The following is a 27,160-nucleotide window of genomic DNA, read 5'->3' on the forward strand; positions in this document are numbered from 1 at the left end:
AGGTGTGATAAGGGATAGGATCTACAAATATTTGGATAGACAGGAACTTATTAGGGAGAGTCAACATGGCTTTGTGCGTGGTAGGTCATGTTTGACCAATCTATTAGAGTTTTTTGAGGAGGTTACCAGGAAAGTGGATGAAGGGAAGGCAGTGGATGTTGTCTACCTGGATTTCAGCAAGGCCTTTGACAAGGTCCCTCATGGGAGGTTAGTTAGGAAGGTTCAGTCGCTAGGTATACATGGGGAGGTAGTAAATTGGATAAGACACTGGCTCAATGGAAGAAGCCAGAGAGTCGTTGTGGAGGATTGCTTCTCTGAGTGGAGGCCTGTGACTAGTGGTGTGCCGCAGGGATCGGTGTTGGGTCCATTGTTGTTTGTCATCTATATCAATGATCTGGATGATAATGTGGTCAATTGGATCAGGAAGTTTGCTGATGATACAAAGATTGGAGGTGTAGTGGACAGTGAGGAAGGTTTTCAAAGCTTGCAGAGGGATTTGGACCAACTAGAAAAATGGGCTGAAAAATGGCAAATGGAATTTAACGCAGTCAAGTGTGAGATATTGCACTTTGGAAGGACAAACCAAAGTAGAACGTACAGGGTAAATGGTAGGACTCTGAAGAGTGCAGTTGAACAGAGGGATCTGGGAATACAGGTACAGAATTCCCTAAAAGTGACGTTACAGGTGGATAGGGTCGTAAAGAGTGCCTTTGGTACATTGGCCTTTATAAATCGGAGTATCGAGTATAAAAGTTGGAGTGTTATGGTAAGGTTATATAAGGCATTGGTGAGGCCAAATTTGGAGTATTGTGTACAGTTTTGGTCACCTAGTTACAGGAAGGATGTAAATAAGATTGAAAGAGTGCAGAGAAGGTTCACAAGGATGTTGCCGGGACTTGAGAAGCTGAGTTACAGAGAGAGATTGAATAGGTTGGGACTTTATTCCCTGGAGCGTAGAAGATTGAGGGGAGATTTGATAGAGGTGTATAAGATTTTGATGGGAATAGATAGAGTGAATGCAAGCAGGCTTTTTCCGCTGAGGCTCGGGGAGAAAAAAACCACAGGGCATGGGTTAAGGGTGAAAGGAGAAAAGTTTAAAGGGAATATTAGGGGGGGCTTCTTCACGCAGAGAGTGGTGGGAGTGTGGAATGAGCTGCCGGATAAAGTGGTAAATGCGGGGTCAGTTTTAACATTTAAGAAAAACTTGGACGGGTTCATGGATGAGAGGGGTGTGGAGGGATATGGTCCAAGTGCAGGTCAGTGGGACTAGGCATAAAATGGTTCGGCACAGACAAGAAGGGCCAAAAGGCCTGATTCTGAGCTGTAATTTTCTATGGTTTCTATGTAGATGGCCCGACTAGAGAGAGGGCAAAACTTGACCTCCTCTTGGGAAATAAGGAAGGGCAGGTGACAGAAGTGTTAGTGAGGGATCACTTTGGGACCAGTGACCATAATTCTATTGGTTTTAAGATAGCTATGGAGAATGATAGGGTTGGCCCAAAAGTTAAAATTCTAAATTGGGGCAAGGCCAATTTTGATGGTATCAGGCAGGAACTTTCAAAAGTTAATTGGGGGAGTCTGTGGGAAGGCAAAGGGACGTCTAGTAAGTGGCATGCTTTCAAAAGTGTGTTAACCAGGGTTCAGAGTAAACACATTCCTCTTAGAGTGAAGGGCAAGGCTGGCAGAAGTCGGGAATCCTGGATGACCCGAGATATTGAGGCCCTGGTCAAGAAGAAGAAAGAAGCACATGACATGCATAAGCAGCTGGGATCAAGTGAATCTCTTGAAGAGTATAGGAGGTGTAGGAGTAGAGTTAAGAGAGAAATCAGGAGTGCAAAAAGGGGACACGAAATTGTTTTGGCAGATAAAGCAAAGGCGAATCCAAAGAGCTTCTACAAACACATAAAGGGCAAAAGAGTAACAAGGGAGAGAGTAGGGCCTCTTAAGGATCAACAAGGTCATCTATGTGCACATCCACAAGAGATGGGTGAGATTCTAAATGAATATTTCTCATCACTATTTACTGTTGAGAACAGCATGGATGCTGGGGAACTTGGGGAAATAAATAGTGATGTCTTGAGGAGTGTACATGTTACAGAGAAGGAGGTGCTGGCAGTTTTAAAGTGCATCAAGGTAGATAAATCCCTGGGACCTGATGAAGTATATCCCAGGACATTGTGGGAGGCGAGGGAGGAAATTGCGGGTCCCCTAGCCGAGATATTTGAATCATCGATAGTCACGGGTGAGGTGCCTGAAGATTGGAGAGTGGCAAATGTGCCTTTGTTTAAAAAGGGCTGCAGGGAAAAGCCGGGGAACTACAGGCCAGTGAGCCTCACATCTGTGGTGGGTAAATTGTTGGAAGGTATTTTGAGAGACAGGATCTACAGGCATTTAGAGATGCAAGGACTGATTAGGGACCGTCAGCATGGCTTTGTGAGTGGAAAATCATGTCTCACAAATTTAATTGAGTTTTTTGAAGGGGTAACCAAGAAGGTAGATGAGGGCAGTGCAGTTGATGTTGTCTACATGGACTTTAGCAAGGCCTTTGACAAGGTACCGCATGGTAGGTTGTTGCATAAAGTTAAATCTCACGGGATCCAGGGTGAGGTAAATGGATACAAAATTGGCTTCTTGACAGAAGCCAGAGGGTGGTTGTAGAGAGTTATTTTTCAAACTGGTGGCCTGTGACCAGCGATGTGCCTCAGGGATCAGTGCTGGGCCCACTGTTATTTGTCATTTATATTAATGGTTTGGATGAGAATATAGGGGGCATGGTTAGTAAGTTTGCAGATGACACCAAGATTGGTGGCATAGTGGACAGTGAAGAAAGTTATCTCCAATTGCAACGGGATCTTGATCCATTGGGCCAGTGGGCTGACGAATGGCAGATGGAGTTTAATTTGGATAAATGCGAGGTGATGCATTTTGGTAGATTGAACCAGGGCAGGACTTACTCAGTTAGTGGTAGGGCGTTGGGGAGAGTTACAGAACTAAGAGATCTAGGGGTACATGTTCATAGCTCCTTGAAAGTGGAGTCACAGGTCGACAGAGTGGTGAAGAAGGCATTCGGCATGCTTGGTTTCATCGGTCAGAACATTGAATACAGGAGTTGGGATGTCTTGTTGAAGTTGTACAAGACATTGGTAAGGCCACACTTGGAATACTGTGTGCAATTCTGGTCACTCTATTATAGAAGGGATATTATTAAACTAGAAAGAGTGCAGAAAAGATTTACTAGGATGCTACCAGGACTTGATGGATTGAGTTATAAGGAGAGGCTGAATAGACTGGGACTTTTTTCTCTGAAGCGTAGGAGGCTGAGGGGTGACCTTATAGAGGTCTATAAAATAATGAGGGGCATAGACAAGGTAGATAGTCACTATCTTTTCCCAAAGGTAGGAGAGTCTAAAACTAGAGGGCATAGGTTTAAGGTGAGAGGGGAGAGATACAAAAGTGTCCAGAGGGGCAATTTTTTCACACAGAGGGTGGTGAGTGCCTGGAACAAGCTGCCAGAGGTAGTAGTAGAGGCAGGTACAATTTTATCTTTTAAAAAGCATTTAGACAGTTACATGGGTACAATGGGTATAGAGGGATATGGACCAAATGCGGGCAATTGGGATTAGCTTAGGGGTTTTTTAAAAAAAAGGGTGGCATTGACAAGTTGGGCCAAAGGGCCTGTTTCCATGCTGTAAACCTCTATGACTCTATCATAGTGGAGGGGGTGTTATGCAACTGTGGTGGCCCGTGACTAGAGCTGAGGCCAAGCAGACAGGAGAGCCTTGAAGCTTTCCCAAAGCCCTGGGCCCCCAGCCTGCCTCCAATCTTCCACCTCCAGGCAGCTGGCCTAGTCCCTCACTCCTCGGGTGGCCCTGTGGGCCAACTGGAAATTTCTGACAATAGGCATTTAACCAAATTAATTAGCTATCCGCTGGGTGGGTGGCCCTGCTGAGTCCAATCCTGCTTATTGGGGCCGGGATGGAGCCAGCAAAACAAAATTTTTAAAAAATTCATTCGTGGCACATGGGCGCCACTGTCTGGCCAGCATTTATTGCCCATCCTGAGTTGTCCTTGAGAAGGTGGTGGTGAGCTGCCTTCTTGAATCGCTGCAGACCATGTGCTGTGGGTTGACCCACAATGCCGTTAGGGAGGGAATTCCAGGATTTTGACCCAGCGACTACGAAGGAACGGTAATATATTTCCAAGTCAGGACAGTGAGTGGCTTGGAGGGGAACTTGCAGATGGTGGTGTTCCCATGTATGTGCTGCTCTTGTCCTTCGAGACTGAAGTGCACATGGGTTTGGAAGATGCTGCCGAAGGATCTTTGGTGACTTGCAGCAGTGCATCTTGTAGATAGGACACATATTGGGTGGGAGTGTGAGTACTGTTCTCCCCCCTCCCATGCATGTCGGAAATACTGGCCCTCGTTTCATTCTTTGGTCAGTACACTGACAGTTTGATGAAAAATGCTGTTCCAAAGGACAGAATCTCTTCTGTAGAATATGCCAATTCTGATTGAATTCACTTCCACTTTGAGGCTAAGAATATAAAGAATGCAACAAAAATTCAGTGTAACCCAACAAACAAGAGTCTGATTTAATCAAGAATGCAGTACGGCGACAACCAAATCGGGAATTCTGCCATTGAGCAAGATTTTCTGATCATGAGTGACTGAGATATTTTGCATTGCTGCCTCGCCTTCAGCCTAAAACCTCCCAAAACCACTTGGCATTTCAAGGATAACAAAATCCAAGGAATGTTGCATTGCAAGCAGTATAGGACAAAGATAGGAACAAAAACTGTTGGTTAGGATAATGGTTTGTTTTCCTTCAGATCAGATTGCCAAGTGCCAACCCTTTGAGGATTTGGAGACTGGATAGTCTGACATCAAGACAATTGGGGAATAGATGGTGTATATGTGGATTTCTTTTCTCAGATACAGTGACCTGTTACAACCATCTCTCCCTTCTTCTGACTAGTTAAATAGTTCCTCAATGTTCACTGTTTATTTTCTTTCCACTTCATGCTTTGGGTGAAGAAGATGATTCCATTTGCTCCTTTATCAAACACTGACACATTAATCTCATTAGTTCTCCTTCATTTGGTGCAATATTGTTTCATTAATCTTGCTGTCGGGGTCTTTAACAAATGGAATTCTTTGGTCACTATTTAGCTTAGCTCGTTATTGTAACCATCCCTTCTCAACCTTGCATACGGCCGTGCACTACTTCGATATGTAGGCCAGAATCTTATGATGCTCGGGTATTTGATTTGATTTATTATTGGCACATATATTCGTATTCAGTGAAAAGTATTGTTTCTTACGTGCAATACAGACAGAGCATACTGTTCATAGAGAAGGAAATGAGAGAGTGCAGAATGTAGTGTTACAGTCATAGCTAGGGTGTAGGGAAAGATCAACTCAGTTCAAGGTTATATGTGTGCTGGACCCAGAAGTGCATGAAATTACGTTAATAGACATCGGGTGTACGTCCCCACACCATCATGCACTTGAGCAATATTTTGGTTGGCGAGCACATGTGAGAATTGGAAGCATACCTGTCGACAATCATGCAGGCAATTTAGTCCATTAAGGGGCCAAGTGAACGCAATTTTAGGTGGCCCATCTACTTTTACGGTTGGTGGGTGGGCTGAATAGCCAGGCACCTTTACATTTTAGCTTCAACTCTGATCCAGCATGAGGTGAATTGTCCAGGCTGAAATAAAATGAAACAAGATGTCTGGAGATTGAGGTTTGTGTTTGAATGTGCTGCCTGGACACACTTTACATAGTCTTTCCGTCACTGTTTTTCACGGGTCAGCAGCTCCCTGACACAACTCCGCAGCAGCTGTCCCCCCTGAGGGATCCAGCTGGAAACACTGGTCCGCACCCTCCCTTTCCTCAGAGCCCTCCCTCTTCTCACCCTCCCCAACAGCGGCCACTCTTTTGCAGAGTACGTTTCACTCTGGCTGCCAGTTAATTGGCCAGCCGGCGTGAAATTGCACACCGTGGCCGGGAACGCATTTTACGCCCACCTCCGGGCCTGCTGAGTGCGTGCGCCCGATGGGTGAAAAATTCAGGCTACAATCTTATTGGTAAGAAATTTTGCTTATCATTAGTCCTCAAATCTTTTGACTGTTATTTTGTCTGCACATCTGGTTAGAGTTGAGAAGCAAAAGGGTTGACGTGAATGGGGTAATGTTAGAGTAAATGGAAACGAGGGGGAGGAATTTCTGAAATGCATTCAGATGAACATCCTTGACCAGTGTGTTCTGGCTCCAAATGGGATCTTCATCATTCTGAATTTTTATTTGCAGACAATTCTAAAACAGAACCATGGATGGTCATTTTGGTAGACAGTGAGCTATCATGAGATGGCAGTATTTAAATTTGTTACTGGTGCCAAGTCAGAGGGGCCTTCCTGGCATCCAGCAACAGTAATGTCATCAACCAGGGTAAAGAACCAATCTCATTGAAGTATTCGCATGGACAGTAAATTGGGAAGTTAAAAATCACTTCTTTCCTTTAGTTTTATTTTACAATTTTTACTGATAGCAAAATTAATCATTTGGATAAACATATAGGATCAAGGTAGAGGATAAAATATCACAATAGGAGCATAGTGGCACATTGGTTAGCACTGCTGCCTCACAGCTCCATGGAACTGGGTTCAATTCAAGCCTCGGGTGATTGTGGAGTTTGCACACTGGGTTTCCTGTGTGTGCTCTGGTTTCTTCACACAGTAAGAAGTCTCACAACACCAGGTTAAAGTCCAACAGGTTTATTTGGTAGCAAATACCATAAGCTTTCTGAGCACAGCTCCTTCGTCAGATGCTTCTCCTTCGTCCATCTGACGAAGGAGCTGTGCTCCGAAAGCTTATGGTATTTGCTACCAAATAAACCTGTTGGACTTTAACCTGGTGTTGTGAGACTTCTTACTGTGCTTACCCCAGTCCAACGCCGGCATCTCCACATCATGACTTCTTCACACAGTCCAAAGATGGACAGGTTAGGTGGATTGGCCATTGTAAATTGCTTCTTAGCGTCCAAAGATGTGTAGGTTAGATCGATTAGCAATGGTAAATGGTCTGGGGTTACAGGCAGAATTGAGGAAGAGGGCCTGGGTAAAATACTCTGTCGGAAAGTTGATGCAGACTCGATGGTCTGAATGGCCTCTTTTGCACTGAAAGGATTCAATGATAAACTTGAAAAAGTTATTTTTAAACGCGTGAAATTTCTTATAATGGAGGAATTTGGCACACAGCAAATATGCAATCCTCCTTTAGGGCCACTGAGAACTTTTTCAAGAGTCTTTATAGTAGGGACAAATAGCGGAAATATGGATGATCTCACGAGCCTATGATTTCAGTCTGGGGAATGTGGGTGGTGGATTGGTGTGGAACTTCAACAGCCACGCCCCCTGAAGAAGTATTTAAAGTCTGTTTGAAATTCTGAGCAGCTTCTTCCATTTGCTTTGCTCAATTAGTCCGTAATCCTATGAAAATGTGCGATCAAGATTTAGTTCAAAAGCGTGAGGAATAATGGTAAGTAATTTAGCCTTTCCAGTATTTTCAGATGGACTTTGACCACAAATGTTCATTATGAAAGTACAACAAAGAACATAACTACAAGCAACTGACGTCTCCTGGTATTACACATGACAGTCGTATATGTAATATATTGAAAAATAATTGACTATTGCTGCCAAACATTTTTATTGTTCTTGCAGTGAGGTAAATCTGCATTTATTTTTATAGTGCGGAGGAGGTTATTCAAAGGCTGACTGGAACTCAACTGTCCTTGGGATTTCTGGAAGAAAATGGTTTTACTGGACCGATTTTGGTTGCAAAGAAGGATGGTTTGGGATTAAGTTTACCGCCACCGACATTTTCTGTTAGCGACCTTGAAAATTATGTTGGTAAGTATTTAAACGATCAACCAGTTGAATTGTACACAAAAAGAGAGGAAAGTGTAAAGTATAATTTCTTCCATGATATTAAAAGCACTCTTCGCTGAGAAAATATTTGCGTTAAATTTATTTTTCAAGACTTGTTTATTCCATGTAAAATCAACATTCCTCTGAAAGTCGTGAGACATGGAAAATGTGGAACAGCAAGGAATAGCTTTATATCTTGCATGTGTATCTGTTGTTAGTGCATTACATACAGAATCTGCCCATCAGTGAAAACTGGTTTATGGCAGCTGTGTCATTGAGAAATGCCCGAAATATCCAACCAGTTAAAAATAGAGGAAGAACTTAGTTTATGTTATACACTAATATTAAACTGCTACTCTATTTTTAATCTATAATGATCAAGTGTGTTGTATGTTACAGATCAGCATTTATACAAATAACTGCTTTAAGCAGCCAGAAACCATAATGGGAGAATACAAGGTGCAGGCCATAAAATATTTAGTGTCTTTCAATGAGATCAAATAAGAATAAAGTGCTATTTTTTATCTAAATAATGGAGATTCACTCTTTTTTTCTTTAGCTTTTAAAACCAAAGGCTACCACTTGGAATATTAGCTTCAATTTCAAAAGCTAACTGAGATATTGGACATTTTTAATATTTTCAATTTTAATTTCAGATTTCCATCACTGTTTTTCTTTTTATCTTTGATATATGGAATAAAATTGTAGACATCAGAATAATATTTTGCTTCTCTTGTTAAGACTAAATACTGTTGTTAACATCATATTGTTAAAGCATCTGTCTGACATCCAAGTGACTGTCTATATATTAGTCGATTTGAGAGCATTACACACTGTTATTAGGTGGTGTGACGCTTAGACTATGAAACATTAAACTACATTCCACGATATCGTAATTCACCTCTTCTGTGAATCTGCTCTGTATGCATTTAAAAGACATATTTAAAGCATCAATATGTGTCGAATCAATGTATCATCTCTAGCTGTTATAGCTTTGATATACCTTAAAAGAGAAAGGTGCAGTGTGCCTGTGCTATCCTTATGTGGTCTTTAATATTTATTAGTCAGGCGCAATATCTTTTTAATGTTGTTGGATTTAGATTTTGCGGTCTGTGGCAAAACAATGGCGTTTGCATTGACTGCGAGGAAAGCTGTCCATGAAGAATTAGCAATCTCTTTCTGTGGTGCGGAGCTGCCCTTTCTTGATATCAATTTGTTACTGGTGCCAAATCAGAGAAGCTGTCCAGGCAGCCAGCAGCAGTGATATCATTAACCAATCTCATTGAAGTATTCTCATGGACAGTAAATCTGGAAGTTACAAATCACAGCTTTCCTTCAGTTTTATTTTTAAATTGTTACCGATAGCAGAATAAATGATTGGGATGCACATATGGGATTAAGATAAAATATAAAACTTGAGAAAAAGTGTTTTTAAATGTGAACAGAGAACATTTTCAAAAGTTTTTACAGTAGGAGCAACAGTGTAATTATGAATGATCTCATTAGACAATGATTTCTGTCTGGGGAGGTGTGTGTGACGGTGGGAGACTTCAACAGCGTGCCCTCTGGAGAAGTATCAAATCAGTGACAACAACTTCCTGATTTCTGAGTGTGCAGACTCCAGGAGTTGCTGTCAGTTTCAGAGGGGAATGATGGTGAAAACAGACAGTTTTCCCATTGCTATCAGTGCAAAACCTGGGTCACTATTTTGCACATTAGCCGAGGTCAATTCCTTTCTCTTCGATCCTTATACTGTACCCACCATTAGCTTCTCCTTTGACCTAGTGTTAAGTTGGTGGTGTAATCACTATTTTCTTTCACTGTGTCCCATGCCAACACAAGCTGGCCACCGATACCTGGCTGCACATATGCACTGGTCCGTCTGTGTGCAGCAATCCAATAATGTCACGCCTGTGGGACAATGTAACAGGGATTCAGGATCAGGGAAATAATAGTTTGGCATTGGTAGTGGAGTCGCGGTCTGGAAGAAGATGCGAGTCAGTTGGCAATTGTCCCCAGACAGTTAGGCCTTTCCGTCATAAAACAGTGATAGTCTTCGCAGCAGTGTTAGAACAGGGGTAGGAATGAAGAGTGACAAACAAATCAGTGGGTAAAGGGAGTGACTGACCTTAGAAGAGATCCCCAACACAGACACAAAACCTCTTTTCTCCCTTGCCTGGGAAATCTCCCACCCCCCCACGAGATCTGGGATGTGTGTCGGGTGGGAAGCCGTAGTAAATGCTGTGATACTGATGTTGTGGTTTGAGGGAGAAATGTGGTCGGGAACTCAAAGATAGTCAAAGAAATCCATGCTTCCTGGTTTACCGACCATAACCCCACCCCGTGCTCCTAAATCCGCCCAGAGTAAAACAGCAGAACTGCGTATGCATGACATTGGCAACAAATGCAGCCACATTTTTCGTGACTTATTTGTATATTGACAAACCTTGTTGTTGTTGTGGACCTTATTAATGTGATTTTATAGCAAATTTTGACCAGTGTTTTTCAAAAATGGTTAATTAAATCAAAATGCATTCATTTGAAATTTAGCGGCTAGTGTTTTGCACAACTTCACTTTACACTTTTACTCACATACAGACTGCATTCCTTTGACAGTTTGCTGTCCACTTTACCTTTATAGTAAGAGCTTATGATCCTTTATAGACACTTTTTGCTGTAATCTCACTTTATTTTCCAGGTCCAGACAGAGTTATTGATGTTGTCGATGTCACAAAACAGAAGACCTGCAAGTTGACCATAAAGGAATTTGTTGATTACTACTATAGCGCAAACCGGAAGAGAGTTCTTAACGTGATTAATCTTGAGTTTTCAGATACCAAGTACGTTTTATAAATGTTACATTTTCATATAATTAATACAATTAAACAATTTCTCAATTTTGGTTGTCCAGTGTATAGTCTGTAGCAAAAGCATCTGGTTAAAGTCCAACAGGTTTATTTGGTAGCAAATACCATAAGCTTTCGGAGCGCTGCCCCTTCGTCAGATGGAGTGAAAATCCGGCGAAGGAGCAGCGCTCCGAAAGCTTATGGTATTTGCTACCAAATAAACCTGTTGGACTTTAACTTGGTGTTGTGAGACTTCTTACTGTGCTTACCCCAGTCCAACGCCGGCATCTCCACAGCAAAAGCATCTAACAGTTAATAAAGGAAAGAGATAGTGGCAGTTGAAATTTAATGCAGAGAAGTATGAAATGATACATTTTGATAGAAAGAATGAAGAGAGACAATATAAAATAAAGGATACAGTTTTTAAAAAGGTGGCGCAGGAGCAGCAAGTCCTGGGAATATAGGGCAGGCTGAGAAAGTGATTAATAAGAAATATCGGCTCCTGGGTTTTAGAAATAGAAGCATAAAGTCCATAAGCAAAGAGGTTATGGTGAACCTTTATAAAACACTGATTTGGTCTCAACTGGAATATTCTGGCTAACTTTGAGCACCACACTTTGGACGGGATGTGCAGGCATTAGAGAGGGTCAGAAAAGATTTACAAGAGTGGTTTGTGGGACGAGGAACTTCATTTATGAAGATAGATAGATTAAAGAAGCTGGACTTTTCTCCTTGGAAAATCAAAGGTTGAAAGGGGATTTGATGGAGGCATTCAGAGCCATGAGGGGCCAAGACAGACTTGATAAGGAGAAACAGTTCCCATTAGTGGAAGAGGTGAGAACCAGAGGACACCAATTTAAAGTGAATGGCAAAAGAACATGAGGACAAACGTACTTTGTGCAGCAAATAGTTGGGACCTGAGAGGGTGGTGGAGGCAGATACAATTTGGGCTTTCAAAGGGTATTGGATATTTATCTGAAAAGACATAGATTGCAAGGCTATGTAGCAAGGGCAGGGTCATGGGATACATGAGTTACTCTTGCGTGCAGCTTGCACAGACATGACAGGCTGAATGGCTTGCCTCTGTGCTGAAACCATACTATGATTCTATGGTTTTATTATTGATAGCTACCTAGATATTATAAAAACCAAATGCTGCGGACGTGGAAATCTGAAATAAGAACAAATATGCTGGGAAAACAGCAGGTCATGGAGCATCTGTGGAGAGAAACAAAGTTAAAGTTTCAGGTCGATGACTTTTGCTCAAAACACCAAATTACAGAAATCGGAATTCTGACGAAAGGTCATCAATCTGAAATGTTGGCTTGGATTTTTGCCATAACATAATTTTTGCTCTCCATGGTGGCGAAAATGCTGGAAATGGCCTGAAAATTCAAAGTCTTTCCGCCGAACACGGCATTTTCCATTTCCATGGTGGAATGACTGGAGTCGGGCCAGTGTTCACGCATACACAATACTCAGAGGCAGCTGGTAAGGCACTCCTTTGGATGTGGTCCCAGGACACATTTGGGAAAGGGAGGGCACCCTTTGGGATTGTTAAAAGTGAACATGATTATGCACTTTGTATTCACAAATTGATTAGAACTGTTAAAGCTGTCAAACAAGTGTTAAAGAGCTGTCAGATAGCTGTCAAAGAGCTGTCCAGGTTGGCATGGATGGAAGAGAGGGAATGTGTGGGGAGGGGGATGACGGATGAGGGCTGTAGGGATTTTCTTTTGTTATACATTATTTATTTAAACACCGTGCCTGAATACGGAGGTAGACTTTTTGCTCAACTGCCTCTGTGCCTGGCAGCCTATGTATTAATTCCGTGGTCACCTGTCCCGACTCCTGGTTTAGTTTGCCCCACTCCCGGGCAAAGATCTGACTTGCAGGTGAACATTTTTAAAGGGCGAGTTGCCCGAGTGGGGAAATCTCCCGACTCAGCGAGACACACCTAAGGACAAAATTCTAGGTCGCTAATTCTCTTTATCTCCACAAATGCTGCCTGACTTACTGAATTATTCAAGCATTTTTTGTTCTTGTTACCCAAGTATTATGTTGGGTGATGATCAACCTGTCATCTCTTTAATTTCTTCAATGAATTAAAGCTGGCACATGCTTCTTGCTGGTCAAAGAAACATTTCATTCTCGTTGGGTTCTGAGAAAAATGTCATGAAGAATTGAGAATGCTCATTTGTTAGGTAGATGGAACAAGGATACGCTGATTGAACTCAAATAGCTCAATTGGAATTGTTATTAACTTTGTAATCATAGAATCCCTATAATGCAGAAGGAGGCCATTCGGCCCATCAAGTCTGCACCGACCACAAGCCCACTCAGGCCCTATCCCCACAACCCTACTTAATTACCCTGCTAATCCCCCTGACACTAAGGGGCAATTTAGCATGGCCAATCAACCTAACTCACACATCTTTGGAGTGTGGGAGGAAACCGGAGCACCCGGAGGAAATTCTCGCAGGCACAGGGAGAATGTGCAAACTCCACACAGACAGTGACCCAAGGCTGGAATCGAACCCGGGTCCCTGGCGCTGTGAGGCAGCAATGCAGAATAATTAGTACTTTTCTTTGAGAAATCCTCAACACAAAATGTTGCTCTTCAAGATGTGAAGCAATTAAAGAGAAAAATTAGGTGGAATAACATTTAGTTAAGGCACTAGTTATGGGTTTTAATAGTGCGGTGTCCCTCTAGTTAAAAAATATTGGGCTAAAGCATTATCTAGTTAAGGAGTAAATGGTAAAATGAACTATTCGTAAATTTATGAATATCTTTTCACAAAAGTTCATAATTGCATTTCTATTTTTTTTTCTCTGCAGAATGTCTAGTTTGGTTGAAGCTCCTGAAGTTGTCAAGAAATTGTCCTGGGTTGATAACTTCTGGGTTGATGATTCACTTTTTGATAAGCCAAAAGTTACAAAGTATTGCCAAATTGGTGTAAAGGACAGCTACACAGACTTTCACATAGGCTCCGGGGGCTCTTCTGTTTGGTATCACCTCCTCCGTGTGAGTTGAAGTTGAATTTTTAAACAAGAACAATAACTTGTACTCAGACGTTGTTTACAAATGCAAAAACTTTTGTAATGTACATAGCTATTTACCTGCATTTTGGAGTAACAGAGTAAAGGCATCCCTCTGTGATTCACTAATCAATTAATTCCTCATCTCATTCAGAGTATCACTGAGAAAGCAAAATTGCTTTTCTGGAGGGTAGGTCAGCCTGTACAATTCTTATATGGTTTCTTCTGGCTGATTTTTGAAAGCTTTATGAAAATCTTGGACCTGCAATCTTGGACCACCCCCCCCCCCCCTGAAAATACTCATAACAAAGGATTTTCTGAAAGCTGAGAACATATCTCCAAGTTTCTACCCAGAGGATAGTGAATGTCTGGAACGCGCTGCCCGGGGAGGTGGTGGGAGCAGGTACGATAGGACACTTAAGGGGCATCTAGATGAATACATGAATAAGATGGGAATGGAAGGATACAGACTCTGTAAGTGCATATGGTTTTGTCTAGGCTGGTATCATGACTGGCGCAGGCTTGGAGGGCCGAAGGGCCTGTTCCTGTGCTGGACTGTTCTTTGCTCTTTGTTCTAATCCCATTCCAAACAAGCTCGCCACAAACTTCAAGAATAGCAGACTAGATCGCTCTATTGTTGGCATACTCCCTGTGAGTGCTGGTCAGGAAAACATGGAAATACAGAGCTGGCTTTTCCATTCAATTAACTTACTTATGCTGTCTCAGCTCTTTGCTCTTTAAACCCATCCCCCTTTTAGCCTCATCCTTTATCCTTAACTCTTTAACTGTATCTTCAGTCAGGTCGACTCATGTTCCTTTCATGTGTGTGTGGCATTTGGTTGTTATCTCTCTCTCACTAAGTTTTGGAACATTAGTTGCATTAAAGGTGTTATGAGGACCACTGAAATTGCTGTGTACTAAATTATTTATATAGCACAAAATTTATTTGGCATTTCACAAAAGGAATATGTGAACATTAAATGTGCCATGTCTTTGTCTCTTCAGGGGGAGAAGATTTTCTATTTGATTAAGTCAACCTCTGCAAACCTTGCTCTATATGAAAGGTGGAGCTCGTCGTCCAATCAGAGTGAAATGTTTTTTGCAGATCAAGTGGACAAGTGCTACAAATGCACCCTGAAGCAAGGGCAGAGCCTGTTTATCCCATCAGGTATCATGTTTCACTATACAAACTTCATCTTTAAAAGTGTCACTTTTAGGTGGGAGATTGGGAAGAACCTGAAAGGTTATTTCTCATATTAATCATAATAATATTCACTTATCTTAGTTTTGTTATCAAATCATTTGACTTCCTTGAAGTAAAAGAAAAGTATATTTTCATGAGAATTGTGTCTTTTTTAAAAAAAAGTTTAAGTTTATTTATTAGTGTCACAAGTAGGCTTACACTAACACTGCAGTGAAGTTACTGTGAAAATCCCCTAGTTGCCACACTCCGGCGCCTGCTCGGGTACACTGAGGAGAATTTAGCATGGCCAATGCACCTAACCAGCACGTCTTTCGGACTCTGGGAAGAAACCAGAGCACTCGGAGGAAACTCACGCAGACACAGGGAGAACGTGCAGACTCCGTACAGACAGTGACCCAAGCCGGGTATCGAACCCCACCCTGGCGCTGTGAGGCAGCAGTGCTAAGCATTGTGCCACTGTGCGGTTAAAGCAGTGCTCATTAGTCGGATTGGTGAGACAGCTATTAATAAATACACCTACTAATCTGAGAAGCGGATTTACACTTGATGTGTCTTAGATTAGTTCAACCTAGTTGAATAAATAACATATGACAATGTTATTGTTACAATGAAACATGTTGCACAATGTTACATGTTACATAGTTTAGCTACAGATGTAGTGATAAATTAGAAATAAGACTCCTTCAGATGGCAAAGGTTTATCATAATGTAGTACAAAATGTGCTTTTGTACAAACCTGCAATTCAAAAGTTAAATACAGTGCATCTTAATGAGTGACAAGAGAACAGGTTAACATAGGGGTAGATTTTCCTTCATTCATTAAATGTGGCTAAAAAGAAATAAGTTTGGAATTGTATTCATTGCTTAAGATTCATTAAACTATTATTTGTTAGATTCTAAAAGTAGATTTCTGTCTTATTTGTTATAAAGTGTTAATTGTTTATGTTTAATTGTATGTAGACAGTGAGCATTAACTGGGTTTCGACTTGAGCACATATAATGGGACACTTATTGAAACTGGTGTGGTTGATTTAGAAGGTATATGCTGTAATATTTAACTCTAAGTAAATAAAGGGCTGAATAAAGATTGGCTCCTGTACTATCCTTCACCAAATAGCTTTCCTGAATATAAGATACAGCAGTGGTTGCCATGGATTTTTGTGTACATGCTGCAGCTGTTTTGGACATTGAAATGATAATCTTAGAATCTTAGAATCCCTATAATGTCTTGCAAAGAGTGTTTTCCAATCACGTGAAAGGATTGAAGTTTGCAAAATTCCAGTTCATGAAAATTACAGCTGATATCCAGAACAACGCAAGGCTAACAGATTTCTGCCAAGGATGTCTTCTGATCAAATGGTAACAAATGTGCATTACCTTATTAATAGGTTGGATTTATGCAACATTGACTCCAGTGGATTGCCTGGCTTTCAGTGGACACTTCTTGCACAGTCTGAACATTGAAATGCAGTTGAGGTATGGTGTTCTTCAGTTTGACACTGGTTAAGAAAGCAATTGTGTTCGAGGAACGAGATCTAGATGTCTGTGTTTGGTTAATTGAGGACAGAACCTATCCAAAAGTGCCCTTATTAAAAAAAAAACACAAAATTAGAGGGCAGATCTTTTCCATTATTTGGCAGAGTGGCGCAGTGGGTGGGGAAAATGGAATGGAAGTCACCGGCCCCAAGAGTAGCTGTATAATTTATTTATCGTGTCAGGAGTAGGCTTACATTAACATTGCAATGAAGCCACTGTGAAAATCCCCCACTGAGTCTCTTGTGGGGAAAAAAGTAAGGGAACGTCATGCTGGCCAGGAGGCAGTGCCCGGCCAGGACCCTTCCCCCGGGTATTAAAATGTTTTCATTGCCGGGATATTCGTTACATCATTGGCAGAATTTTGTAGTCAGCAGAAAAGGAATGTACTTGCAGTCAATAATGCTGACAGCTGCCCACAGACTTTCTGTTGGTTTTTAAGCTGCAACTTACAGTTCTTGGAGATAGTATCCAGCACAGTGCTCTCCATGAGGGTTCTGTGGTGTCCTTTATACCAATCAGACTGATAAGTTCTCACTGAGACACGCAGTGCTGGATTTCAATTTGTGGGTCCCAATTCTGTCATCAGAAGGAAACGTGGTTCAGGAGTCCACACACACTGGCTGTGGCCATCTTGCCTGAAGATGCCATCTTGCCACTCGCCTGAAGAAGGGGCTTGGAGCTCCAAAAGCTTGTGTGGCTTTTGCTACCAAATAAACCTGTTGGACTTTAACCTGGTGTTGTTAAACTTCTTACTGTGTTTACCCCAGTCCAACGCCGGCATCTCCATATCATGACTCCCCATCTTGCAATCGCAGCCATAGTGGGATGAAAATTAACAGATAGAGAACCGGGTCACTGGTCTGTCACTGGGAGGCCGGATCCATTCATTGGTCAGGATTCGACCTGAGAAGGGGCTCGATTGCAGTCGGTGTCTGAATATTTGCTTTACTGGACCCATTAAGGGGCTTAATTGCTACATGCCCTAAACTAAGCTTCTCAAGAACGGTCTGGAAGCAGAACCATGCTGGTAAACTTACACATCAACTGGCAGTGGAAATTGCATATCTTTGGGACCTCCTTCCCACCTCCTTAACCATTTAAATATTCAGCCCACAGGGTCTAAATTAGGTAGCACAAATTCATACACAGGAAGCAAAGTAAAGGGTAAGAAAGAAGTGATAGCGAAAGAGATAATAGGGACAAATAAAAAGTTTTTAAAAAATCTCCAACGATAATTAGTGGATGAAGTGGAAATGGTCGAGAGCTTCAAGTTTTTAGGTGTCCAGATCACCAACAACCTGTCCTGGTCCCTCAATGCCGATACTATAGTTAAGAAAGCCCACCAATTTCTCTACTTTCTCAGGAGGCTAAGGAAATTTGACATGTCCGCTGTGACTCTCACCAACTTTTACAGATGCACCATAGAAAGCATTCTTTCTAGTTGTACCACAGCTTGGTATGGCTCCTGCTCTGTCCAAGACCGCAAAAAACTACAGGGGGTTGTGAACGAAGCCCAGTCCATCACTCAAACCAATCTCCCATCCATTGACTCTGTCCACACTTCCCGCTGCCTCGGAAAAGCAGCCAGCATAATCAAGAACCTCACACACCCTAGACATACTCTCTTCCACCTTCTTCCATCGGGAAAAAGATACAGAAATCTGAGGACATGTACCAACCGACTCAAGAACAGCTTCCCTGCTGCCATCAGACTTTTGAATGGACCGACCTCATATTAAGTTGATCTTTCTCTACACCCTAGCTTTGACTGCAACACAACATTCTGCACGCTCTTCTTTCCTCCTTTATGTGCAGTATGCTTTGTCTGTATAGCGCACAAGAAACAATACTTTTCGCTATATACTAATACATGTGACAATAATAAATCAAATCAGCTTCTGAATCAATGGGACACCATTCTTCCAAAATTGTATTTCCACTGCCAGTGAGGTTGTTTGGAAGTAATTGAGATTTATCACAACATTAAATATTCAACAGTACATTAATGCACCAGGCCTAATTTTGTTCTGGTGTGTTTATTGGGTAACTAATGGGTAAGTACAGGAATTTACTGCTCTTATGTGGATTTCAGTGGCAAGTCTGTTGCCGAGGTACCAGCGTAGCGTAACGTTTAGAGGAGCAGAGCATATCAAACAAGTAACACACGGATTTCTGCAATGATCTCTGTGTGTAGCGCTCCCGAAATTGCTGTCTAACTGAGCACTTGTAGCCCCACAATTACTCTCAGCCCAAAATCGGGCCATTGGTAATTCTAGATCATCGTGATTAAACTGGCTGCTTCTGTATCAACTCCAGTTTTGTTGTTTTTACAGGGCCTATGAAGTGGAAAAGCGATTGAAAATTGGCAGTCCTATCAAGTTCTCAAACTTTGAGGTCATATGTTGGTACGTCGGCAAATATCTGCTTGAGACATTCAAAGGTAATGCAGATCAGTGAAAGAACTTTTCCCAATCTCCTCGTGTATCAGCTGTTTAATTCTTTGAAAGCTTTCATCTGATGCTTTATTTGTAACTGATTTTAACCTCTACTGATTATATTATTTCTTTCTTGATTTCCAATAGGTTTGCACAAATCTGGGAAGCAGCCTCCGACTTACCTGGTACTAGGAGCAAAAGCTCTAAATGGTGCTTTCAGGTCATGGACCAAGAAACAGGTAAAGAATGTTGCGTACTCTCGCAGTCATGTCAGCAAATGCAGGTTTGTGATCTCTGCCAATATGGCCTTGGATGATTTTCAGTTGTTGGGAGAGCCGTGTAAAACAGATGTTAAGCCCTTTTGCCTATGCTCGGGGATATAAGATGTGTTTTTAGAACCCCTTGGAAATTGGGCTGTACGGCATGATGAATCCTCATAAGTAGTTTCTTAGAATCATAGAATCCCTACAGTACAGAAGGAGGCCATTCAGACCATTGAGCCTGCAGCAATCCCACCCAGACCCTATCCCCGTTACCACACATATTTACCCTGCTAATCCCCCTGACAAGGGTCAATTTAGCATGGCCAATCAATCTAACCCACACATCTTTGGACTGTGGGAGGAAACCGGAGCACCCGGGGAAAACCCACGCAGACACGAGGAGAATGTGCAAACTCCACACAGACTGTAAACTGAGGCCGGAATGGAACCTGGGTCCCTGGTGCTGTGAGGCCTCAGTGCTAACCACTGTGCCACCATGCCGCCCAACAGCTTCTGAAAAGATAAGCAAAGATTTTGTAACTGTTAATATGGAGTCGGGAAAATCCCCTTCACCCATGGCAACCACTGACAATGACCATCCGCCCTGACCCTGCTGTCCTTCCAATTGGGACATATCTGAAGTTGCTGCTAGCCCAAGATTCAGTCCACTTGCAGGTCACGCTGCTGAACGAACCATGACGAGAGGTCAACAGATCATGTGAAATTTTTAGATAAAGCCCAAGAGGCAATTTTGGGCAATATGCTGAAGACAAATTCTGGGCCTGAAAGCTGTTCTACCCCATGGGTTTCTACCCCATGGAATTAAAAAAGCAACTCAGCTAGTCCTACTGCACTGCTCTTGCCCTGTAGCCTTGCAAAATTTTATTTTTTACGTACAAATCCAATTCCATTTTTTTTTTTGCAAGCTCCTCACAAAGGTCACTTTGGAAGTTTGCTTCTGACACAAATCACAGGAGGAGGCAGTGTCCTTGCACATTCCTGGTCCTTTCTATTTTAGGCATTTTGTAGGTTACACGCATAATTAGTGACTGGTGACACTTCCTGGTCAACAGCTTTCATTGTCAAAGTCGTCTCCACTAGCTGCAGCTAATGTTTATCAATTGTTGTTCCGTCATATTTTCATCTTAGGTCATAGCTGATCATGAAGATGAGATTCCAGAAACTATTAAAACAGCACAACTTATTAAAGAATTTGCCAAAGAGATCCGCGTAGCAGAGGTAAGTTTCTTTCCATAATCTGACTTGCAACATTTTATTTCCTGTATTAAAGAGAAAAGATATCAAATAATGGCCAAGCCTCCCTATTGCTCTTTATTTAGTTACTTTTTATCCTAAGATCTATTTTGCCTCAGTAAAGATAGTTTTAAAAAGATTCTTGCTTAAAAGAGTAAATATGTTGTTGGGAGACCTTTTAATGGAAATGAATGGCATTTCGTGAAATCATTTTTTTTACCAGCAAAATCAAAACGCATTTTCAGTTATGTCCGTAATATACCTTTATAGGGGTTAAAGCTGCAGTATTTCATAGGAACTTCTAATATTTTAAGTGTAAACAGTTTAATTTTTACCAGGTGAAGTTTGTAACTGGCACAACATTGTTAAAAAATGTGCATATTTATAAAAAAAAAAGGAGAAAGAAAGAAAACTTGATTAAGCATCCCTCATTGTAGATCATCAGTGATGTCATTCTTTTTATACATTATTATCTGGAAGATTCAGACTCATCAGTTCCTGAGGATGTTTTCTGCAGCATCACTGGAACATCTAGACGTCCTTGCACTGCTAGATCCATACATGACACTGTACAGGGATGAGATATTTCAGTTGGCAAATGAAAAGTAGGTGGAGTCTCAGTAAATATTCTTACAGTGTGTTCTTTAATGTTGCTGTATTTTCAGACTCTATATTTTTGCATGGTATTAAGATAAATGCCATTCCAACAAATAATGCGAAAACACTGATGTTTTCTATAAGGTACTGCAGCTTTATGTGAAACTCTCTCTCTGGTTGTATGTATGATGTATAAGCAATTTGATTAAGGTCTGAGTAATTTTTAAATAAATAGTACTCATTTTAGTTGGATGCGACAGAAATTAATTTAACGGTTAGTAACAATAACTATTCTTAATTGAAAGTGCCTGATTGGAATAATCGAATCCCTATAGTGCAGAAGGAGGCCATTCAGCCCATTGAGTCTGCACCGACTACACACCCATCCAGGCCCTATCCCCATAACTCCACGTATTTACTCCTGGCACTAAGGGTTAATTTATCATGGCCAATCCACCTAACCTGCATGTCTTTGGACTGTGGGAGGAAACCGGAGGAAACCCACTCAGACACGGGAAGAATGTTCAAACTCCACACAGACAGTGACCCAAGTCGGGAATTGAACCCGGGTCCCTGGTGCTGTGAGGCAGCAGTGCTAACCACTATGCCACCGTGCCACCCAAGTATTTGAAATTCATGGTCTCAGATTAAGCTTTACATGAAAGCAAATTCTCCCATTTTGATTTTTATTTGTTGGTTGTGTTTGCTAGAATATTAAAATGAAATTTAAAAAAGCATAACTGAACATTACATGTAAAATCTGCAATATTTCAGGGAAACAGTTGATTTATGATTGGAATTCATATCAAGGAAGATATTACACCTTTGTTTGCTGTCAGATATTCAATAATAGCACATTTGGATAGGTTTGGGAGCAGAGTAATTGCTTAGATGTCAATATTAAATGTCAGCGAATTACAGAATATGTTATGTTTTCCAATCTTTATCTCATCACAGAATGCACTTAAAACAAATGAAAGCGAGGTGAGTGATATAACCAGTACAGCCAAAAGCTCTGCAATACCTGCCAAACTGCCAGCACATACAGGAACACCATCTACTGAAAAGTCAGAAAAAAAGAAAGTTTCGCGGGCCAAAGAAGGAGGAAAGAAGAAAGGGAAGAAAGAAAAAGAAAGCACGCCATTAGTTCCAAACCTTGACATTCTTGAGGCACATACGAAGGAGGCTTTGATTAAAACTGAAGTGCCAAAGAAAGGGGGAAAGGTGAGTTTTCTTTACTGGATTGCAAGTTAATTAATCTTTCTATTTATCACTTAATGTCATAGTGCTTTGTAAATAGAGATAACGCAAATTCCCCATAGCATATGTAACAATGGACATATATTTCACTTGTGCAGCGGAGCTTAAAGTTAAGCAGATGTTCTGTATTATTAACGGATAATGTTGGTAATACTCAGCAGGTCAGACAACATGTGCGGAGAGAGAGAGATTTTCTCTTTTTCCACAGATGCCTCCTGACCTGTTGAGTATTTTCAGCATTTTCTGTTTATGTTTCAGATCTCCAGCAGTACTTTCCCTTTTACGCTCTTTTATCATGACACTTTGTAAATTAGTAGTTGTTCATGAATATGGTTGAAGCTGTTTTCATTCACCTTGGTCACGAGGCCATATAGTTTTGTTGTAAAATTCTCCAGATGGTCTTCTCAATACCCTCCCGCCAATGCTGACATGTCCACAATTTTACAGATAGCAGGTAAAGCCTAAGGTGGCCTTGTCGCCTTAACGCGATTAAAGCCTTTAAGTGATCAATTATTGGCCATTGGCCACCTATCCAGCCACTATTTTTCAGCTGGTGGGAGGAATTTAGGGTTGGGGAGGTAGTGGAAAGCCCAGCAGATCATCCAACTTGGGCCTCGGGTAGGAAAGGCAGGCGGTGGGGCCAGCCGCATAATTTTCCACCCTTTCCAGATAGGGCCCCCGGCCTCTGGGTGCGTCTCCACACCTGGCATTGCCATCACAAACCAAACCCCCTTTCTACTTCTGCTACCACAGTGAGAGCCTGGGCCTACCTGGTGTTGGGGGACTGGCACTTTACCAGATGATACAGCTTGTAGCCCCAGCACTGACCAGTGCTTCTGGTAGCACTGCTGGTGCTGCAGAATTTCTGGCCAATGAGATGGCCAGCAGCTCTCTGAGGCGGGACTTCCTCCCATGTGAGTGGCGGAAGTTCAGTTTCAGCTAATTAACTCTCCCAGGTTGTTAAACGGCTGCGGGACAGAAGGCATTGGTGGGGATGCATTCATCGTCAGCTCTACGGGTTGTACATAAGAACATAAGAACATAAGAAATAGGAGCAGGAGTAGGCCATCTAGCCCCTCGAGCCCGCCCCGCCATTCAATAAGATCATGGCTGATCTGAAGTGGATCAGTTCCACTTACCCGCCTGATCCCCATAACCCCTAATTCCCTTACCGATCAGGAATCCATCTATCCGTGATTTAAACATATTCAACGAGGTAGCCTCCACCACTTCAGTGGGCAGAGAATTCCAGAGATTCACCACCCTCTGAGAGAAGAAGTTCCTCCTCAACTCTGTCCTAAACTGACCCCCCTTTATTTTGAGGCTGTGCCCTCTAGTTCTAGTTTCCTTTCTAAGTGGAAAGAATCTCTCCATCTCTACCCTATCCAGCCCCTTCATTATCTTATAGGTCTCGATAAGATTCCCCCTCAGCCTTCTAAATTCCAACGAATACAAACCCAATCTGCGCAGTCTCTCCTCATAGTCAACACCCCTCATCTCTGGTATCAACCTGGTGAACCTTCTCTGCACTCCCTCCAAGGCCAATATATCCTTCTGCAAATAAGGGGACCAATACTGCACACAGTATTCCAGCTGCGGCCTCACCAATGCCCTGTACAGATGCAGCAAGACATCTCTGCTTTTATATTCTATCCCCCTTGCGATATAGGCCAACATCCCATTTGCCTTCTTGATCACCTGTTGCACCTGCAGACTGGGTTTTTGCGTCTAATGCCCAAGGACCCCCAGGTCCCTTTGCACAGTAGCATGTTGTAATTTCTTTCCATTTAGATAATAATCCAATTTGCTATTATTTCTTCCAAAGTGAATAACCTCGCATTTGTCAACGTTATACTCCATCTGCCAGATCCTCGCCCACTCACTCAGCCTGTCCAAATCTCTCTGCAGACCTTCTACGCCCTCCACACGATTCACTTTTCCACTTATCTTTGTGTCGTCTGCAAACTTTGTTACCCTACACTCAGTCCCCTCCTCCAGATCATCTATATAAATGGTAAATAGTTGAGACCCCAGTACCGATCCCTGTGGCACGCCACTAGTTACCATCTGCCAACCAGAAAAGCACCCATTTATTCCGACTCTCTGCTTCCTGTCGAATAGCCAATCTCCAATCCACGCTAACACCCTACCCCCAACTCCGTGTGACCCAATCTTGTGGACTGAGAAACTTCTATCCAAAAGGTCTGCCCTAGTCTGGGGAGAGATATTAGCTCTTACCCTGCGACCTGTGCCTTCCCCATTCCTCAGTTAAGGCTGACATTCTCCTTCCTCTTCACATGTACCTTTTCTTGTCCATTTCTCCTTTCTCTGTATTGCTATGCAGTTGCTCACCCCCTTGTTCTTGTTAGTTATCATCATAGAACCTCTACAGTGCAGAAAGAGGCCATTTGGCCCATTGAGCCTGCACTGACAATGATCCCACCCAGGCCCTATCCCTGTGACCCCATATATTTTCCTTGCTAGTCCCCCTGACACTAAGGGGCAATTTAGCATGACCAATCCACCTGACCCTAACTAAATTTCTATCCATCTTTGCAATCCATTTCCTTTTCTTTGCCCATACATGCAACACTTTGCCGTGGAGTTTCTCTCCTCTTCCTGCATTCTGAATTATTCCCTTTTCCCTCCCCCTGTTGCATTTGTATTCCGGATCCTTTAGCTCCAGTTTGCAATTGTTGCAGTGTTCCACGTGAAAGGTTTATCTCAAGGTTGTAATATTTTGGTTTCTCATTTCCAGAAGCTGCTTTGATTATCACACACCCAGGTCAGACACAGTGCAGGTTCAAATGCAAAATACAGCTCCCTCTACTAGGTTTCAATTCTGTGTCTCTCTTCCCCCCCCCATCTCAGTAAAGTGCTCATAGTTGCAATGTTGAAAGGTTTACTATTTTCCACAACAGCCGTCATTTCAGCTTCTAATTGAGATTACACCTTAGGAGCAAATTAATGATGGCTTGCTATACTTGTTGGCTAGGATTTGTGTTGAAATTGTCCCAACATATGTCAAGTAGAACTCTTATATCCAGAGAGACACTTTCATTCTATTCTAAGCTAAGCCAAGAAGTGAAAATAGTTGCTTTCACCTTCATTTCAACATTGAAACCTGTTATGAAATAGCAATTGCAAGAGCTTGTAAATAGATTTAAAGTTGAGTGCAGCTCAGGGTCTTCTAGGTTACAAATTGAAGGATTGTTAGGGGGCCTGGACCCAGCATTCTGACAAAGGCAATAAACAAAGACATCTCAAAACAGTCCACCCAATAGGCATTGTGGGCTAAGACCATTTTCTGTCCTGTTTTTTGGTAAGAAGTCTAACAACACCAGGTTAAAGTCCAACAGGTTTATTTGGTAGCAAACGTCACTAGCTTTCGGAGCGCTGCTCCTTCGTCAGGTGGAGTGGGAGATCTGCTCACAAACAGGGCATCCAGAGACACAAACTCAATTTACAGAATAATGATTGGAATGCGAGTCTTTACAGCCAATCAAGTCTTAAAGGTATAGACAATGTGAGTGGAGAGAGCATTAACCACAGGTTAAAGAGATGTGTATTGTCTCCAGACAGGACAGCTAGTGAGATTTTGCAAGTCCAGGCAAGTTGTGGGGGTTACAGATAGTGTGACATGAACCCAAGATCCCGGCTGAGGCCGTCCTCGTGTGCAGAACCTGGCTATCAGTTTCTGCTCAGCGACTCTGTGTTGTGTGTCGTGAAGGCCGCCTTGGAGAACGCTTACCCGAAGATCAGAGGCCGAATGCCCGTGACCACTGAAGTGCTCTCCAACAGGAAGAGAACAGTCTTGCCTGGTGATTGTCAAGTGGTGTTCATTCATCTGTTGTCGTAGCGTCTGCATGGTTTCCCCAATGTACCATAGAATCATAGAAACCCTACAGTACAGAAAGAGGCCATTCGGCCCATCGAGTCTGCACCGACCACAATCCCACCCAGGCCCTACCCCCATATCCCGACATATTTACCCACTAATCCCTCTAACCTACGCATCTCAGGACACTAACGGCCAATTTTTAGCATGGCCAATCAACCTAACCCGCACATCTTTGGACTGTGGGAGGAAACTGGAGCACCCGGAGGAAACTCACGCAGACACGAGGAGAATGTGCAAACTCCACACAGACAGTGACCCAAGCCGGCAACCGAACCCAGGTCCCTGGAGCTGTGAAGCAACAGTGCTAACCATTGTGCTACCGTGCCTCGGGACATCCTTTCCTGCAGCGTATGAGATAGACAACATTGGCCGAGTTGCAAGAGTATGTACCGTGTACCTGGTGAATGGTGTTCTCACGTGAGATGTTGGCATCCCATGTCGAAGATCCGGCACTTCTTGCAGAAGTTGCTGTGGCAGGGTTGTGTGGTGTCGTGGTCACTGTTCTCCTGAAGGCTTGGTAGTTTGCTGCGGACAATGTCTTTTTGAGGTTGTGCGGTTGTTTGAAGACAAGAAGTGGGGGTGTGGGGCTGGCCTTGGCGAGATGTTCGTCTTCATCAGTGACATGTTGAAGGCTCCGGAGGAGATGTCGTAGCTTCTCCGCTGTGGGGAAGTACTGGATGACGAAGGGTACTCTGTCCGCCGTGTCCCGTGTTTGTCTTCTGAGGAGGTCGGTGCGGTTTTTCGCTGTGGCGCGTTGGAACTGTTGCTCGATGAGTCGGGTGCCATATCCCGTTCTTATGAGGGCATCTTTCAGCGTCTGGAGGTGTCTGTTGCGATCCTCCTCATCCGAGCAGATCCTAGTGTATACGGAGGGCTTGTCCGTAGGGGATG

The 27,160-nt window shown here is 42.6% G+C and overlaps 1 protein-coding gene across 4 annotated transcripts in view; it reads left to right on the top strand.

Moving 5' to 3' along the window:
- Positions 1–27,160, top strand: part of phf2 (PHD finger protein 2) — a 135,010-nt gene that overhangs the window by 61,092 nt on the left and 46,758 nt on the right. For all 4 annotated transcript variants that reach the window (XR_013497472.1, XM_078209649.1, XM_078209652.1 and 1 more), the window contains exons 4-12: positions 7,756–7,916; positions 10,633–10,774; positions 13,619–13,805; positions 14,825–14,987; positions 16,412–16,499; positions 18,893–18,999; positions 19,142–19,233; positions 20,407–20,496; positions 22,066–22,332. Coding sequence is in view for 3 of the 4 variants with exons in the window: in XM_078209649.1 (XP_078065775.1) it covers positions 7,756–7,916; positions 10,633–10,774; positions 13,619–13,805; positions 14,825–14,987; positions 16,412–16,499; positions 18,893–18,999; positions 19,142–19,233; positions 20,407–20,496; positions 22,066–22,332 (1,297 nt within the window). In the remaining variant the exon portion in view is untranslated. The remainder of the gene's footprint in view (positions 1–7,755; positions 7,917–10,632; positions 10,775–13,618; positions 13,806–14,824; positions 14,988–16,411; positions 16,500–18,892; positions 19,000–19,141; positions 19,234–20,406; positions 20,497–22,065; positions 22,333–27,160) is intronic.

Source organism: Mustelus asterias, chromosome 3, assembly GCF_964213995.1.
Source record: "Mustelus asterias chromosome 3, sMusAst1.hap1.1, whole genome shotgun sequence".
NCBI lineage: Eukaryota > Metazoa > Chordata > Chondrichthyes > Carcharhiniformes > Triakidae > Mustelus > Mustelus asterias.